The sequence below is a fragment of the Patella vulgata genome, chromosome 4, assembly GCF_932274485.2.
Source record: "Patella vulgata chromosome 4, xgPatVulg1.2, whole genome shotgun sequence".
Classification (NCBI taxonomy): domain Eukaryota; kingdom Metazoa; phylum Mollusca; class Gastropoda; family Patellidae; genus Patella; species Patella vulgata.
This window is the reverse complement of record NC_065882.2, coordinates 2,272,719-2,290,554: the sequence shown is the minus strand read 5'-3', so window position 1 is coordinate 2,290,554 and position 17,836 is coordinate 2,272,719. Positions and strand designations below refer to the sequence as shown.

The following is a 17,836-nucleotide window of genomic DNA, read 5'->3' as shown; positions in this document are numbered from 1 at the left end:
TAGCACTAACTTCTTTCACATTCATTTAATATCAAATCTTTGTTTAAAAATTCATAAAAATTATTTGAAATCACAAAAATTCATCCAATTTGCAATGGTATACAAAGGACCTCGTCTTTTGGGATGACTAGATGCTTTTTTTTGTAGAAAATCCTAAGTTAGTGAGCCAGCAACATACACACCAAGCCATGGTAACTCTTGCTTGTGGAATGGGACCCCTGGGGAAAAAGGCTTAAAGATGGGTTCCCAGAAAAGTATTTATCGGGTGGTTATTTCCAATAAAAGTATGGCAATTTTGGTATATATGGAAAGTAGAGATATCCAATCTTACTAGAAAAATACTGGATTCCCCGAAAAACACTCATGGAGCGTATACAGGACAAAAATGTAAGGGTTCCCCTAATCAACAGCCCAACGATTATGACCTTTTGCACGCACGATGTCAAAGGTCACAAGCGAACATTGAGCGCTTGATGTACAAGTTGATAAACTTTATGAAGAGTTAGACGTACAATACTTTCTGAGATAAAAATGACGGAAAAAGACGCGGGTAGTGGATAATCCGAGAATTTAATTAGGATTCGATATTTGTAATAAATAATAAGCGATTAAGGACAACATCGTCTTATGTATGCAATGATTTCTCCTCTGACTCCCAAGACGTGACGTAAACATGACCTGGTTTGATCGAATTTTAATAGCAGGGCATTCCTTCTCAATTACAATGTTTGAGAAGGATTTGAAGCATAATTATGACAAATTAATTAGTTTGAATATGTTTTTGGTCCATATATACCATTAAATCACCCAGTTTGTACGCGGGAACGCATCTTTAAACAATGATAAGAACTAGATTTATGAACAATTCCTGTTGTAATCCTCCGGTTGTACATGACAAGGAGTAGGGTTGCCTGTCCAACCTCCGGGTCCCTCCCACTGCTAAAGACCACTATGTGCAAGCAAATTATTGGAATAAAATTGACTTAGTTTCTCTGTGTTGTACTCCAGGGTAAATGTGAAGATAGAACCATAAACCTTTATTCAACTCAACTATGTAATAAATATTAATGAACAAATGAAACTTTCAAATTAATGAAATGCAACATATGGCCACTGAGTGTTTATAAGAGTTGCTACTGTTTGTTTAATTCTTTGCGTGTTTATAAGAGTAGCTTCTGGCGGTTCAACTCTCTGCAGGTTTATAAGAGTGGCTATTGGTTGTTTATCAGAGTGGCTACTGGCGGTTTAACTCTCTGTGGGTTTATAAGAGTGGCTACCAATGGTTCAACTCCGCAGGTTTATAAGAGTAGCTTCTGGCGGTTTAAATCACAAATTGCATATTTTAACATATTCTAAAATAGGCGATGACGTCCTACTTTTCTAAGCCAACCGGGTTATTGAAGATAAGCATATGCCACGCAATGTGCTGTGAGGGACACTTTGCCCGGACAGTGGCACTATGTCCTATTCTTTTATTTCGATTTCTAACTGTCAAGTTCATCAACATGGCACTTCAAATTGGTAACACAGATTCATTCTCACAACACATATTCATATCACATTTAACAACTGATATATATTTCAGTCATTCATTATGGAAGAGATTTCTTGGCTCCTTCATTGGCTAATCTATCGGCTGCTTCGTTTCCAGGGATACCACAATGACCCCTGACATGAACCTGTAAAATAACAATTGATAAATAAAATATCTATCATGATGGGTAAGAGTTATGAGATCTGTGACAACTGGTACAACATTTGGCTTTAAAATACAGATGTGATGTCATCCTGTGCTGTTGGCGGACCATTATTTCAATGGGCCAAGCATATATTATTTATACTAGTTGAAATATTGGATCCGCGTGGCATATTTTATTGAAAAGCACATGCTTGATAGTATATGTATTTGAAGTTGTTTAATGGTCTCGTACAAGACATTGCGTAATATATAGATATATATAGCACTCGTACAATATAGATATATATAGCACTCGACCTTTAAACTACACATACAGAGTGACTGGTGTTGAGATCAGCAGTGGGCCACAAAGCAAAAGGTAGGTTGCCATGCAATAAAACATATGCCCACAGTAGCTAAGTCGTCCGGGCAGTCAACAAGGGTTGTCACATATTTTTTCTTTTGTCAGAATTTAAAACATTTACAACACACTAAAATCTGATTAAGAGTAACAAGTAATTATCAGATATCATTAGAATTTCTTGTGCTTCTAATTTAGTATACAAAACATTTAATATCAAGGGCTATAACTCTGGAAGTGATTATCGGAAATCATTGAAAATCAATAGGATTCTTCGTCTCATGGCCATATAAAAATAAAGCATTTGTTTTTGGTAGACCTTTGCCATGGATCTCCTGAGCATTCTAGGCCCAAGGATCACTTGCCCATTCTGATCTGTGTCCCTCAGTGGCCCTGGTGTTTAAATGACATCAAATGGTTCCCTTTCGGAGCTCTGACAGACGATATAGCTTAGCATTGAGACAGAAATAAAATGGGGTTTAGCGTCCTATTATTCTGCAGTGACTTGGCTAATAAACACAGGGAAAGTGAGGCAGATAGAAGAATGTCAAATTAATTACCCATTTTACATTTATTCCTTTTAAAGCTTCGTCTAATTCTTGAAAATCATCTTTATTGACGACAGGTTTTCCGGATGATAAAATCCATCCATTCCGTTTCCAACCTTTGATCCATTTTGTTATACCTGTAAAAAGTAAATAATTTCATGGCTGTACTAAGTTAAATACAATCTGGAGGAGCTATGGTGCACCACTGACAAGGGGAAACCACGTCAGAAAATCCTGATGAGCCAGTGTCTTACCCAGTGATAAATAGGAACCTGTTTTACAATTGAACCATTAATTTGATTCCTGTTAGACTTTCACAACATTGTAGTTTACAAGGTGTTCAAAACCCCAAAAACGATGTTCAACACATGTGATACAATAGTAGGCCTAAGTGCACCACACACAATTACACAAGACAATCTACAGACAACGCACAATACGCAGAAATCACAACAAACCTACACATCAGATTAAATGCTTGGATCCGGGGGCTAGCTGTAAGCGTTCACTGTGCTGTACAGTTCCGGGCCTGTAGTGACACAGACTTCACTCAAAAATGAAAACTAACAATAAGGAATATAACCCAGAGAAAAACATCGTGTAATACTAGTACAAGTCATGATCGGCTATATGTCACATGAAATATGAATATTAGCATATCATCGGTGAAGTGTCAAAAGGGTGTATCTCGGGAAATTAGTCAAATACACTTTTTTGCATTTTTAGAATCTCCCAATTAATATACACATTTCTGACTAAGCTGTGTATCTCTGCGCCAATTAGAACTGTTCTGGGTATCATGTGTCCAAATGTTGTATCTTGATTTGTGGAAATTTTGAAATGCAAAAAGTTCTATTTCTTAATCTCTAGAAATTCTTAGATACACCCTTTTGACACTTCACCGACGGTATTGAAGTAAAATAACAAAACCTACTGTTGATTAGAAATTCGCTGTCTGTATATAAAATAAGGTTTTTAATCTTTTTCTTCTTAGCTTGTTCAATGGCTACTCGAGCTGCCTGCAACGAAACAAATGTTTTAAATTATAATTGATGTGTGGTCTAAGGCAGACGCTAGAGAACGATATCAATTTAAGGGTCAAAAGTTTGATAATAAAAAAGTTCAGTGTATTAGGGAAAGAGCGAGAGAAATGTGGTTTAACGTCCACTTGAAATAAACTAACGCCAACATATGGTTTAATTTTATTTCAATAATTCGCTTGCGCGTAGGGGTCTTTTGCAGTGGGAGGAAACTGGAGAAAACCACACCAGTTGACTCAATGACAGACCTTATGATACGAAGCGCACGTGCTAACCATTCCAACCAAGACTTAAAATACCAATTATTCATTTATCCTGTTGTTTTCTTGGTAAAGATTGACCTGGTTATGAATCGCGATACGAATCGTATTGTAGTACCTGAATGACAATATGTATCGTATTTTGACTGCAATCACAATACCCAGCACTACAGTTAATACTGTATGTGTGTACGTTCATGCTAGGTTCCCACTATCACGATTCGCGCTACGACTGAAATCGTGGTTTTAATCGTGGAGTAATTGTGGTGATCCTATCAGGTCTTATAATATATTGAAGTCAGTTGTAGCAATCGTGTTGATCGCATCGAAACATATCCTAATGTAATCCTTTAGTTTGATTCAGCGATTGGAAACATAACAAAACTAACACAGTTATATGAGACAACAATCATTGGTTTATTATACACAAGCACGACGTTTGGATAAGTATTCTCTTATCGTTATCACGCTTGATAGAGATAAGAGGATACTTATTGAAACTTGTTAGTTTTTGGTATTTGAATGTATCTGCACTTACCAGATTGTGCACTCAGTAGGGACAATTCTACCGTAAAGCATCGCACGACAGTGGTAACCTAGCATAACTTACATGAATTTCAGCTCTGTTGTTAGTCTGTCTTCCTGTTAATTTTTCACTTGTATTACTAAAACAAACAAAACGTAAAAACAAAGGATGGAGTAAGAGAAAACTTGAGACTTACAGCGAGAATTTAATATTTTCTAAGAAATTTAAACATAATTATTTCTGTCTTTTGCTCAGTAGGTTATCAACTCACTATTATACGATCATAGGCATTATTTCACACAGTTAAAAATCATTGTCACAGGAAATAATAACACAATTATCTCCCTGGTTTTCCTATTCCCCCATGGAATAGCTATCTTCAAACGTTTGAATTTGAAGTTGAAAGAGAGAGAGAGAGAGAGAGAGAGAGAGAGAGAGAGAAATGGGGTTTAACGTCCACTCGACACAAACTAGGTCATTTCGGGACAAACACATGGTTCAATTTTATTTCTTTATTTCAATAATTCACATGCTCGTAGGGGTCTTTAGCAGTGGGAGGAAACCGGAGGAAACCCACGAGGTTGGACAGGCGACCCTACTCCTTGTCACGTACAACAAGGGAATCGAAACCCCGTCAGTTGACTCAATGACAGACCGTATGATACAGCGCGTGCGTGCTAACCATTCGGCCACCCAACCCCCCTACAATAATTAGTATAAATCTATTATACACAAAAAGCCTAATTAAACCTTTTCAATTGTATTAAATGAAAGCAAAATCTCGAAATACACTTAGTACTTTCGACTAAAAATTAGGGCTTAAAATGTTGGTCAACTAGCTTAGTGTCTGTTCTCAAGCGGGGCTAACTGTAGACAGATTTTTCGATTCCCTGGTTGTACATGACAAGGATTAGAGTCTTCTGTCCAACCTCGTGGGTTTTCTCCAGGTCCTCTGGTTTCATCCCACAGCTAAAGACCCCTACGTGCAAGCGAAATATTGAAATAAAATTGAACCATACGTTAGTTCCGAAATGACCAAGTTTGTGTCGAGTGGAGGTCAGTCAATCTCTCTCTCTCTCTCCCCCCCCCCCACTACAGAGGAATGAACATTATAACAATACCCACCTTTTATCATTAACACCCCAGAACACACCAATACCTGAACAAGCACCGTTTTTACCATTATTAAAACAAGCACCATCAGTATAAACTTCTACACCATCATCATCTTCAAATGCTTGTCCTGATCAATATAACAATATAGTGACAATCGAGTGAACCGTTAGATCTAAATATTAAGGCCATGTGCAGATTGTGTCAAGGTCACCCTAATCATACCTTTACCCCTAACTCACAACCCTGTTTACATCTTGTGACTTTGACAAAATCTACAGGTAGCCTTAATTAATTATCCCTATAGATGTCAAAGGGGAAAGAAATACCAGAGTTCATACAACACAATCCCATAAAGGGAGGATACCACTGTGACAGTTAATGAATAAGGGAGAGAGAGAGAGAGACTAACATATGGTTTAATTTTATTTCAATAATTCGCTTGCACGTAGGGGTCTTTAGCAGTGGGAGGAACCTGTAGGTGCCGAAGTAAACCCACGAGGCTGGACAAGCGACCTACTCCTTGTCACGTACAACCGGGGATTCGAAATCACGCCAGTTGACTACATGACAGGCTTTATGATACAGCGCGTACGTGTTTACCATTCGGCCATCTACCCCCCCCCCTTAATGAATAAGGGAGTCTTTGTATAAAAGGAATACAGTTTGTATAAATTTTAACAGGTGATAATGGATAAGAATTTTTTTTATTTTTACCTGTAAAATTGTTATTGACCCAAGCATCAGTTAAAGATTTCTTCACTTTTGATGGTGGTTCTTCACTTGTACTACTCATAGACCTTTTTAATGGCGTACCATTATTTGTATTTCTACCTAAATTAGGAGACTGTGTCACTGCAATAAATAACAAAAAAAATCACATGACAATATCCTTATTAAGAAATGAACTCACGTCTTAATCTATGCTAAAATGTACTCAAATTGATTGTTTAACTAACATTTAATTAAAGATACATTATGGGAGATTAGATAAAGAGCTGGCAGTTCTTACTATAATAGTTAAAAATAGATAATGCAAAGGGAATGTGTTAAAAATTTCAGTCAAATTGCTTCCCTCTAAGCCGAGAAAACCTTATTTTAAAATCACTGCAGCCTCGATCAGCATTGTTATGGCTTTCACGATAATTAACAGTCTCGATTATCCATGTTTGTGATTGATCATCAATGAACATCAGATCGGATTCAAATCCACTAAATATCGCGGGCTAGCGATGGCATCAAGACCTGATTATGGTCTGGATAAGTTAATTAATGTCTAATTAATAGTATATAACATTTCAGGCCTACAGAAAGACATACAATAGGCAGATTTAACTCTTGCATAATGTATGTTTAGAAAGAACAATTCAACCTGAAATCCTTCTGTAGTAAAAAAAATGAAAAAAAAGGGATAAAATTAATACAAACCATTCAATGAAGTTTCTAGTGTTGTTAAACCATCTGTCAGATGAAGAAGTGTTTGTGATATCATTGCCACTTGTTGTTGTAACTGTTGAATGCTGGCTTTCATATTAATCATAGTTTCTAGAATACCAGGAGTATTCACAGTAAACCCACCACCTCTTCTACGTGGAGTAGAACTGGAACTTGAACCTGAACATTCTGTCTGACTGTTCTGACTACTGGAAAAACCTCCGCCAATAAATTCCTCAGCTTCAGCCTCTGTCGGAAACTTACGATATTCTGGTTTAGGGAAACCCTTGACTTGTGCTTCACACTCTTTCCTTAAAAAAAAAAACACGCCAAAATGAAGTACACTGGCATCAATTCAATAAATAATTAAAGATACAGTATGCAGGCTTTAGATAAAGAGGTGGTCGATCTTGCTATGATAGTTCAAATATAGATAATGCAACATGAATATATTGCAAATTTCATTCAAATTACTTTGTAGCTTTGACCAAATGTGTGCATTTATTGTTTATTATCATAACCACTGTATTAGTATAGCTCAGGCTTAGCCTAGTTTTCCAATTTTTAAATTAAATCAAAGATACAAAGTATATATTCTGCTTCCATTTAATTTTTAATAAAATTGAAAAAGTTTATTTAGTCTTTGGGTGTATGACAGATGTGAAACTGAATAGAACCGCAGTAAAGAATAGTATAGGCCTACTAATTTTTGGACATGGCAGCCATTCAGGACAGAGATTTATTCTCGAAGTAGATGGATCTTTGTGTGCAGAATGAGATTTGGTGTCTCCCCTGATCATCAGAAACAATGGCATATAGGTCTCTCAGAGTATCTCGCAAAAAAATTACATATTTTATTTCCATTATATGAAAATAAAATAGGGTTTAATGCCCTTCTGTTCTGGGCAAACGAAGACGGGCATATGCCAAAATGCTATGCACGGGCGGTGGCACTAGGACCTACTCTTATATAGAATTCCAACTACCAAGGGATCCTTCATGTGCACACCAATGTGTACACGGGACCTCGGTTTTTCACCCCATCCGAAAGACTAGACAGCTGTCCTTGTGAAGAGCTGAAAAGGGAAAACCACATCGGAAAATCCCAGTGAAGTTTCTTGGACAATGCAAGGTTCGTACACGCGAGCTCCAAGCTAGCAAGCCAGCGTCTTACCCACCGTGACTCCTATTTCCATTATAAAATATCTTACCATGTCGAGTATATTCCCGGGTTTCTTCCCACTCGAACGGCATAAAACATATCACAGATTAAGAGTCTTTTCAAAATATTCACCAAAGACGCCAGCCTTTAATTATGTAATATCTAATTTTAAAGAATTCTGTCCTTCAGCTGTTTAAAACATACCTTGATCTGCCAAAATAATGAATATTGGATAAACCTGGATTGACAAGAGAGACAGAGAACTGGGGTTTAACGTCCACTCGACAATTCGCTTGCGCGTAGGGGTCTTTAGCAGTGGGAGGAAATCAGAGGACCCGGAGAAAACCCACGAGGCTGGACAGGCGACCCTACTCTTTGTTACGTACAACCGGGGAATCAAAACCATGCCAGTTGACTTAATGACAGACCGTATGATACAGCTCATACATGCTAACATTCGGCAATCCAACCCTACCTGGATTGACAAATACAGCCAAATGAGCTGTTCTTCAAGGTTGTAGCAGTTGATAACCTTAGCCTCCAGAGAAATGAAATGATGTTAACTTTAACGTCCTACTGTTCTGCTCTGACTTTGCTAATGGAGACGGGCATACGACATACAGTGTTCTATGAGGCAAACTTTTATGCCACTCTGCAGAATATGTCCGATGTCTCCGAGATCTCGCACGTGTTATGAAAATCCTTACTAAATTCTGGCGTGCAATCTAAAACTTGAAGCATGAAGGAAATAATTCCATGTGTGATAAAATAGCCTATTTTTGCCTATCATGCAATTTCAAAAATGTACATATACTACATACCGTACTGAAATTCGAAATTGCAGCAACCACTGCACAAGTATATTAGCCATACACAGCAACTCAATTTGGTCACTAGAAAAGTGTGTTCGTTTATAATTAGAAAACTTTGAATTAAAATTTAAATCCTTCTACACCTTAACTACATGCCTGGTATTATTATACCTATATTATCTATTGTGGATGATAATTAATACAGAATAAATTTGCTGCGTGCAAATATCGTGCCACAACTGGCTTGCAAATCTAAAGAAAATTCATGTGCACCGATCTCTGAAAAAATTAATTGTGCACGCGCAGGACATACTCTGCAGACTGGGATATATCCGCCTTCATTCGTTTTAAAATTTTGGAAGAAGCAAGCTATTATCGCTTGGATTCAAAGGAGCTGATTTGTACCTGTGTCAGGTAGGATTATACGCTTAATTGTAGTTGGATGTGGCAGACATGCATTGCAATGAATGAAATGAGGTTTAACATCATACTGTTTTGCTCCAACTGGGCTAATGAAGACAGGCACACACCATACAGTATGCTATGAGGGAAATTTTGCCTGGGCAGCCGCACTATGGCCTACTCTTATATCGAATTCCAACTGCCAAGGGATCTTTTGCGTGCACCCCAATGTGTACACGGGACCTCGTTTTTTTTTGTCCCATCCAAAAGACTAGACAGCTGTTCTTGTCAGGCTCTCCGTCCTGCACCACTGACACAGGGAAACCGCGTCAGAAAATCCCAATGAACTTTCTCAGCCAATGCAGGGATCAAACACGCAACCTCCAGGCTAGCGAGCCAACGTCATACCTACGGCAGAAATGCAATAGTGCCAATAGTTGTTTTGAAGAAGAAATTGACAGTTTGGGTTATTTATGTAGGATGTGATCCACATCTTTTATTCCGAGACACCTCTGGAGATGAGGTTTCTTGTCTAGTTAAAACCCCATTTCATTGCAGTCTTTAATTCTCCAATGTACAGAACAAGGAGTGGAGTAGGGTGGCCTGTTCAACCTTGTGGGTTTTCTCTGCTTTCATCCAACTGTTAAAGACCCCGGTACGCGCATGCGAATTGCTGAAGTGAAATAAAATTGAACCATATGTTAGTTCCGAAATGACCTAGTTTATGTCGAGTGGACGTTAAACCCCATTTCTCTCTCTCTCTCTCTCTCTCATACTAATAGTTAAATAGATTAGTACTAGTACTAGTCATAGTTAGAAGTGTCAAAAACCGAAAGTAGACCAGAATTTCAGATTCTGAACGTCACTCTTTTCCAAATAGCAGTTAAGTCAGATAATGTGGGCGGGGTTTGGTTTGTTTCCTTTAAATGGTTACTAAAACGTGTAGAAAAATGAAGAATTGCCTTTGAAGTACACCACAAAATGAAAACGTGTTGGCCCAAAATATGTAAACTTCCGTTAATTCGACGTTAACCAGTCTCAAATTTCAGTTGTCCAGACGCATTCAGACCTTCTCTCGCCAATTCACGTACGAAACGAGATCCCGTCGTCCTTTTCCGCTGCGGACATCATCGAGGTTAGGCGATAGTATTAGTTGCTACTCCAAAGTGAAATTAGTTCCCTATTTTATCATCTTGGTGTCCGATATTAAATGTATCAATTAATAAATATATATTTTATCTATGGATTGTTTTGTATGAGCAAGATGGCCTGTAATAACCCAGATTTTAAACAGATTTTGCGTTGGCCGTAACGTAAACACTGAAATATCACATGTCGATTGCTAGTTAATCAGTTGAGAAGTCTTATCTTTCTGACTAGATAGTTTAGCTTGCAGGGTAAATATACTGACCAAAAGGATACTATGGTGCCATGCTGCAATATCGTTGACTATTTTGACGACACCGCTTTATTGCATACCAAATGTCTATCGGGAAATATACTGATCTAAAGTCACAAGTGATCTTTTGAAACTTCTGGGGCCATACTCACATACTGCAATATCTTTCCTGTTATGACCACAGTGCTTTATTGCAGGCTAAATCTATCTGTACCAAGTGGACCAAAAATGAAAAACAAAATGTGTGTACTCATACTTGATCATTATTAACGCCTTAACAGTGTCTAGGGTAATCATCGGACTAGAGTGTATTGACATCACATGTAATATGAAAATAACGCTTTACACCATCACAGTTTTGACTCTTGAGGCTTATTTGGAATCCTTACCATCCATTTGTCTAAAGGAATCATTTCTGGACACATCTGACACAAATTTATAATAATTCAACAATATTTTAAGTAGAATTTTGCTTTTCAAAAACACAAATTCATTTGAATTGGACTGCCATGATGAAACCGTACTTGCGCAGATCAAAGATCACAGGTTCGCGGCTTATGCTTGGCCAATATTCAAAATAAAGGAATCGGATGTTACCGTAAACAAAAAGCCTCTAACTAGTCGTACGGGTGGTGCAGAAAAACGAGATCCTGTGCACGCTAATGAATTCTTGACAGTGGGACTTCAATTTAAAAGTACCACATGAGTGTGATTCCTAATTTGCATGGCATATGCCCGTCTTCATTAGCTGTTGCATTTGGCAGACACTGGTACCCTACATCTAACCTGAGCTGTATGATGAATTCCACCATTGGAAGTACTGTCTAGTTCCTGAATTAAAAATGGCGGAGCCCATGAAGACGCTTGTGAAGAGTGTTTTGTCTTAAAGAAACTGTATACATCATACAAAGCTTTCAATGTCTGAAGCTGTTTTTCTTTCAAGTTTATCCAATTTTCTTTAAACAGCTTTGCAATGGAAACTCTACACACTCTTCGAACAATGCCATTTTGAGAACCTTTCCAAAAGCAGCAAGTTTTCTTAATAAGTAAACCGGTAGCCGCATCACAGTATGGGTGTAGGGTACTGAAATCGGTCGAAGTTGGCCGAATGTAGCCATTGCAGAAAAGTAGGACTTTTGAACTCCATTTCATCCGGCTGTCACAAATATCCAGCCAGCTGATATCTTGGATTGGCTCAGTCAGTATGGCACGGTCTCACTAACAAGGAGTCCCCCTCACCAACAGGGAATTCCCCTGTTTGATCCTGATGTTGGCTGAAAGATTTCCTCAGGATTTTTCAACCTGGTCACACCCTCTTTTTGTGTGTGGTGTACCCACTACATGTACAGGGCACAGGCCCCCTACTTCAAATAGCCCAGGTGGGGTGTGTGTGTCGTTGGCTGGCCAAATGGTTAGCACCTGCGCACTAGATCATAAGGTCTGCCATTGAGTCAACTGGCGTGGTTTTGATCCCCCGGTTGTACGTAACAAGGAGTAGGTCGCCTGTCCAACATTATGGGTTTTCTCCGGTTTCCTCCAACTGCTAAAGACCCCCTACACGCAAGCGAATTGTTGAACTAAAATTGAATGTGTTAGTCCCGAAATGACCTACTTTGTGTCGAGTGGACGTTAAACCCCATCTGTCTCTAATAGCCAGATTGGTGCCAAAAGTATTAAACCATATTTCATATCGAACCACTTATTGTAAGAGTGTAATTTCCTGTTTAAAACTTTAACCAGGAGTAGCATAAAAAATTGGGAGGCCAGATTCTGATCTTGTTCCAAAGGTTTAGACATTGTCAATATTTCGTAAAATGTTTTCTTTTCTTTTTTTAGATGTATAACTTCAGATCAAAGATCCGCAAGCCTAATGGCGAGAGGCCAAATGATATCGAATACAGTCTAATGCAGGTATGTGGGTTTCGACGATTTCTCATATTGTGTCAAAACTTTAGAACGCTTTACCTGTGCATCTCAAGACTTCACAATGTTTGGAAACTTTTAAATCAAAACTAATTTTAAATCCTATTTTAAAGAGCTGAACAAACCTGCGCCATGAGCATACTGAATATAAATATTCATTATTATTAAACATGTGTGATGTCTGTCAATTTCTGTATCGTAATATATTCTGTGCAGAGAAGTTAGAATTAATATCATGCTCCGAACAAAGTTAGGTGAGCAAAAGCATGTCTCATAAACGGTAGAAGTGTCTTTTGATGATTCAAATTTTCTTGAATTGTAATAATTTGTATTTTCATGGAAAGTTTAGGTTTTGTTATACGAAATAGTGCAGATGTTGACTGAAACAATGATTTTACAAGAATACTGAATATATCATGTTCCCCTTTTTTCATGATAGTAATATTTAAGGAGATAAATCCTAATATTTGGCACCTAGAAATGGACACAAATGGGTCACAACGCATAAATAATAAACTGATTTACATTCAATCATTTCTGTTTTTACTGTAATTTCTAATCAATTATTTTCGGCCAATTTAAAATTTTCATTTTGTCTTAAATATTGGATATCAGAAGCCCATCTTTTTCCAGCAAGATAACAACATCAATGTTGATTTAAAGTGACAAATAATTCGTGTTTGCAATATTAAAGACTGTGGATGATATTGTGTTAAAAAATTGCCTCCTTTATTTGACACAGAAACTAATATAATTCAAATTCATTCCTCTTTAACATTTTTTTTTTCGTAATGCTTTACAATTTATCAGAAAATAATGCATCAACATTTTGTTTTTGTTAGGCTTTATTTGATTTGGAGACGAATAGTGACCTTAAACTACAGCTTAGAGAACTCCATATTATTGCTGCAAGAGTAAGTACGCATTTCTTTAGTTTGAGGAGGTGGGGGGGTGGATGGCCGAATGGTTAGCATGTGTGTCCTTTATAAGGTCTGTCATTGAGTCAACTGACATGGTTTTTGAATTTCAGCAATTTCTGTCATTTACTTCTAGAGTTATGGCCCTTGATTAAATTTAAATTTATGGTTAACAAGTTACCAAAAACAGATGAAAGCTTCAAAATTCAAATGGACGCTAAGCAGTTTTTAGAAGATTTTAATATAAATCCTATGTGTTAATTTCAGGAGGTTGAAGTTGCTGGTAAAAAGGCTATTGTTATTTTTGTGCCGTATATTCTTTTGAAAAACTTTCAAAAAATCCAAACTCGTCTTGTAAGAGAATTGGAAAAGAAATACAGCGGCAAGCATGTCGTCTTTGTAGCCCAGGTACAGTAGATTTCTATTATATTAAAGACACATTATGTAAGATTTAGATAAAGAACTAGCCATTCTTGCTATAATAGTTCGAAAGTAGATATGTAAAATGAATAATTTGAAAATTTCATTCAAATTACTCTATAACAAGCGAAGATATTAGCTTTTGAAGGTTTGGCAGACGTGTGCAATAATTTCAACCACTGTACTGGTTAATCGAAGCTAAGTCTCGATCCTCCATATTTGATTAAATCAAAGTATTGCTGAACCATTCTAATCTATTTAATATCGGAGAAATCTGATGCCATCGAGAGTTGTTTAAGGCCTGGATCAGTTAATTAATGTCTAATTAATACTTTAGAAAACATTTCAGGCCTAAAGAAGACCTGCAATAGGCAGTAAATGTTATCTAAATTATTAGACATTAATTAAGTTATCCAGACCATAATCAACTCTCGATGCCATCGCTAGCCTGCGATATTTACTGGATTTGAATACATTTTGTGATGGATGATTTAACATCAAAATAGATAATCGAGACTTATGTTTTTTAATGTACCGACTTTAGCAATGATGATCGAGGCTAGACCTAAAATTCAATTGCTGTTATCTGGTTTCAAAGTGGAGCAATTTGACTGAAATTTTCAGCATATTCTCTTTACATTATCTAGTTTTTAACTATTACAGCGAGAACTGTCAACTCTTTATCTAATCTCCCATAATTCCCCTTAACCAATGGACAAAGGAATCTCCTGTCAATTCAAGAATGATGACAAACCTATAACTGTTTGTAAACCTATCTCCTGTATGATGATGGGGAGCTGCAGTGGTTCAGTAAGGCACTGACTCAGTAAGGCACTGACTCCCTAACAGGTGGTCTCGGGTTTGCTTCCGGTGTTTCAGTAGCGCAGGACTTGAGGGTATGACAAGAAACAGTGAAGTCGTTCGAAAGGCACAAAAAAACGTGACAAACATGTAAAAGAACCTCTTTATAGTTGGAATTCGAAATAAGGCAGCCGTCCGGGCCAAGTTTCCCACATAGTACACTGTATGCCCGTATTCTTTTGACCGAGAAAAAACCTTAAACCCCATTCCATTCCATGTATATGATTGATCACCAAAATTGAATGTTATATTAATGTTAATATTCATTTGTTTTAAACAGAGAAAAATCTTGGCTCAGCCACAGAGAAACTGTAAACAAAAGAACCGAGGTAAAAAACAGAAATTACAGAGATCTCGACTGTAAGTGTTTATTGTATGTGTATTTAAAAATGAAGGCCCATCAGATTTTATCAAGTCAGTTTACTAGAGAAATTAAATTTAATATGTTGGTCTAAATGAATTATTGACTTTAAAAAAAACTCTTCCTGTAAGTGATATAGAGGTTGGTAACCCATTCTCTGCTGGGGGGTTGCGAGTTAAGATCACAAGGTCTCTCATCGAGTCCTCCGATTTCCTCCCACTGCTAAAGACCCCTACATGCAAGCAAATTATTGAAATAAAATTGAACCATGTGTTAGTCTCGAAATGACCTGGTTTGTGTCGAGTGAACGTTAAACCTCTCCCTCTCCCTCTCTCTCTCTCTCCCTCTCTCCACCCTTTCCATCTTTGCTACAAGTGCATGAAATTGTAGAGAAAAATATGTATGCCATTTTCGTCCAGAAATGTTTGTTTTAAAGACGTTGTGAATTTGCCGAATTCGTCAGGCTGGTTTCTGTTTTATTAAAAAAATTATTTTGTTTGTTTCAGTCGAACTTTAACTAAAGTACATGAGGATCTATTAGATGATATATGTTATCCAGCTGAAATCGTTGGTAAAAGGATTCGAGTGAAGTTAGACGGTTCTCGACTAATCAAGGTTCATTTAGATAAAACACAACAAACTAATATTGAACACAAAGTACGTTATAATTTCTTGTTTCATCTTCTCTAAAATACATGTGACTTTAGCTGCAATTTATATGTCAAGACCTAAAGATTTAAAGCGTGAATAAGACGCCGACTCGCTTGGGACGAAAAGCGAGGTCCCGTGTACATATTGCTGTATATGTGAAAGATCCCTTAGCAGTTGGAATTCAATAGAAAGTAGACCTTGGTGCTGCTGCCCAGGCAAAATTTCCCTCATTACCCATCTTCATTAGCCCAGTCAATGCAGAACAGTAGGACGTTAAACCTGATTTCATTTCACAATGGTTTGGGTTCAAATCTCAGGGGCCTCTGGCTGAGAAAAACTTTCAGGGTATGTCAAGTATGGAAATTGTCGAGATATATTGAATTTAAAGTAACTATGTTCTTTCTCAAAAGATAGCCAAGAAAGTACTTTGTTCCGTTTTTTTCAGTGTAACCTCTGCCAACTCCAAACCCCCAGAATTATGCATTGCGTATCCCGGTCTTCATCAGCATAGTTGGTCTTGATAACAAAGAGTGGGCCGTATTTTCATTTTGGAATTTGTGCTAAATGATGATAAAAATTGAATGATTTTATGATTTTAAAACAATCACTCTAATTTTTTACTGATCAGCACAACAACTCGTGTAGATTTGAAATGGTTTAAGCCCAGCTGAAATATTCTCATATTTCTATTCGATGATTAGTACGATATTGGGACCATGAACTGGTGTCTAACCTCTACTCCTCTTGTACTTGGGGTGACGTTCTTCGAAAAAGCCTAAGGTTCTGTCTGTCAGTTCAATTTGTGTGCAAGGGATTGTTAGTATCTTGTGTAAGGGATTCCTCAGGCCCTCAGTTGGCGATCAGAGAATTATGGTTACTCCCCGGATCCATTCACTTGATCTATGTTCGTTGTTTCGATATATTGTGACATGTCCGTATGTTTGTCTTGTGTGGGGTTTGGTACCCCTGCACTTACTATTTTATCAGGAGAATTAGACCTAGTTGTTGGCTAGGTATTAATGATCCGTGTAATTACTTCAAGTGACTTGAAGTAGGAGTATTAGACATATCGTTAACAAGGGATTGACAATACGTATTGGACATATTGTCGCTAGCAATGGATTAACGGGGGCGTATTGGACATATTGTCGCTAGCAAGGGATTGAAGGGACGTATTGTCGCTAGCAAGGGATTGACGAGACCTATTGTCGCTAACAAGGGAGTAACAAGACTTTGATTAGGAATATCAGACATATTTTAATTTTGTTTGTTTATTTTATCTTCAGGTTGACACATTCACAGCTGTGTATAAAACATTAACTGGTAAAGATGTGAAATTTGAATTCCCAGATTATGGTTTGTAAAAGTGAAAATAAAGAGAAATAAAGGGAATCAAAACCTATTCGTTGTCTTTAAAATACAGGATGGCTTAAAATACAGGATGTGTGTTGAAAATACCCAATTATATGGGGGCGGGGGTGGATGGCCGAATGGTTAGCATGTGCACGCTGTCATTGGTTCAGCTGGCATGGTTTCGATTCCCCGGTTGTACATGACAAGGAGTAGGGTCGTCTGTCCAACCTCGTGGGTTTTCTCCGGGTCCCCTGGTTTCCTCTTACTGCTGATTATTGAGAAAAAATTGAACCATGTGTTAGTCCCGGGATGACCTGGTTTGTGTGGATGTTAAACCCCATATTTTTTCTCTCGGTCGTTACGCTGACCGAGAAAGTTCTTCAAGATCTGACAAGAACAGCTGCCTAGTTGTCTGCATGGTACGACAAACCAAGGTCCTGTGCATACAGTGTCATGCATGTGAAAGAACCCGTAAGAGTAGGCCGTAGTGCTGCTGTCGGGGCAAAATTTTCCGTGTAGCACACCACATTGCTCGCTAGCCCCAGGGTCCTGTGTACGATCAGGGTATAGGCAGTGGGGGAGCCGAGAAAGTGTATCCGGACTTTCTGACGTTTT

General features: G+C 37.7%; 2 protein-coding genes across 2 annotated transcripts; one reads left to right on the top strand and one right to left on the bottom strand.

Annotated features, from left to right (window-relative positions):
• Window positions 1-1,022: 1,022 nt before the first annotated feature.
• On the bottom strand, window positions 1,023-8,394 carry LOC126819723 (ribonuclease H1). Its single transcript, XM_050547931.2, has 8 exons — window positions 8,172-8,394; window positions 6,955-7,271; window positions 6,244-6,381; window positions 5,539-5,656; window positions 4,498-4,552; window positions 3,522-3,606; window positions 2,600-2,724; window positions 1,023-1,679 (listed from the first exon to the last, which is right to left on the bottom strand). The coding sequence occupies exons 1-8, from the start codon at window positions 8,219-8,221 to the stop codon at window positions 1,593-1,595; spliced, it is 975 nt and encodes a 324-aa protein (XP_050403888.1). The 5' UTR covers window positions 8,222-8,394; the 3' UTR covers window positions 1,023-1,592.
• A 2,000-nt stretch (window positions 8,395-10,394) lies between these two features.
• LOC126819732 (40S ribosomal protein S7) lies at window positions 10,395-17,270 on the top strand. Its single transcript, XM_050547946.2, has 7 exons — window positions 10,395-10,471; window positions 12,572-12,646; window positions 13,501-13,572; window positions 13,843-13,983; window positions 15,137-15,216; window positions 15,724-15,874; window positions 17,155-17,270. Exons 2-7 carry the CDS (start codon window positions 12,572-12,574, stop codon window positions 17,230-17,232), a joined length of 597 nt encoding a protein of 198 aa, XP_050403903.1. The 5' UTR covers window positions 10,395-10,471; the 3' UTR covers window positions 17,233-17,270.
• Window positions 17,271-17,836: the final 566 nt, after the last annotated feature.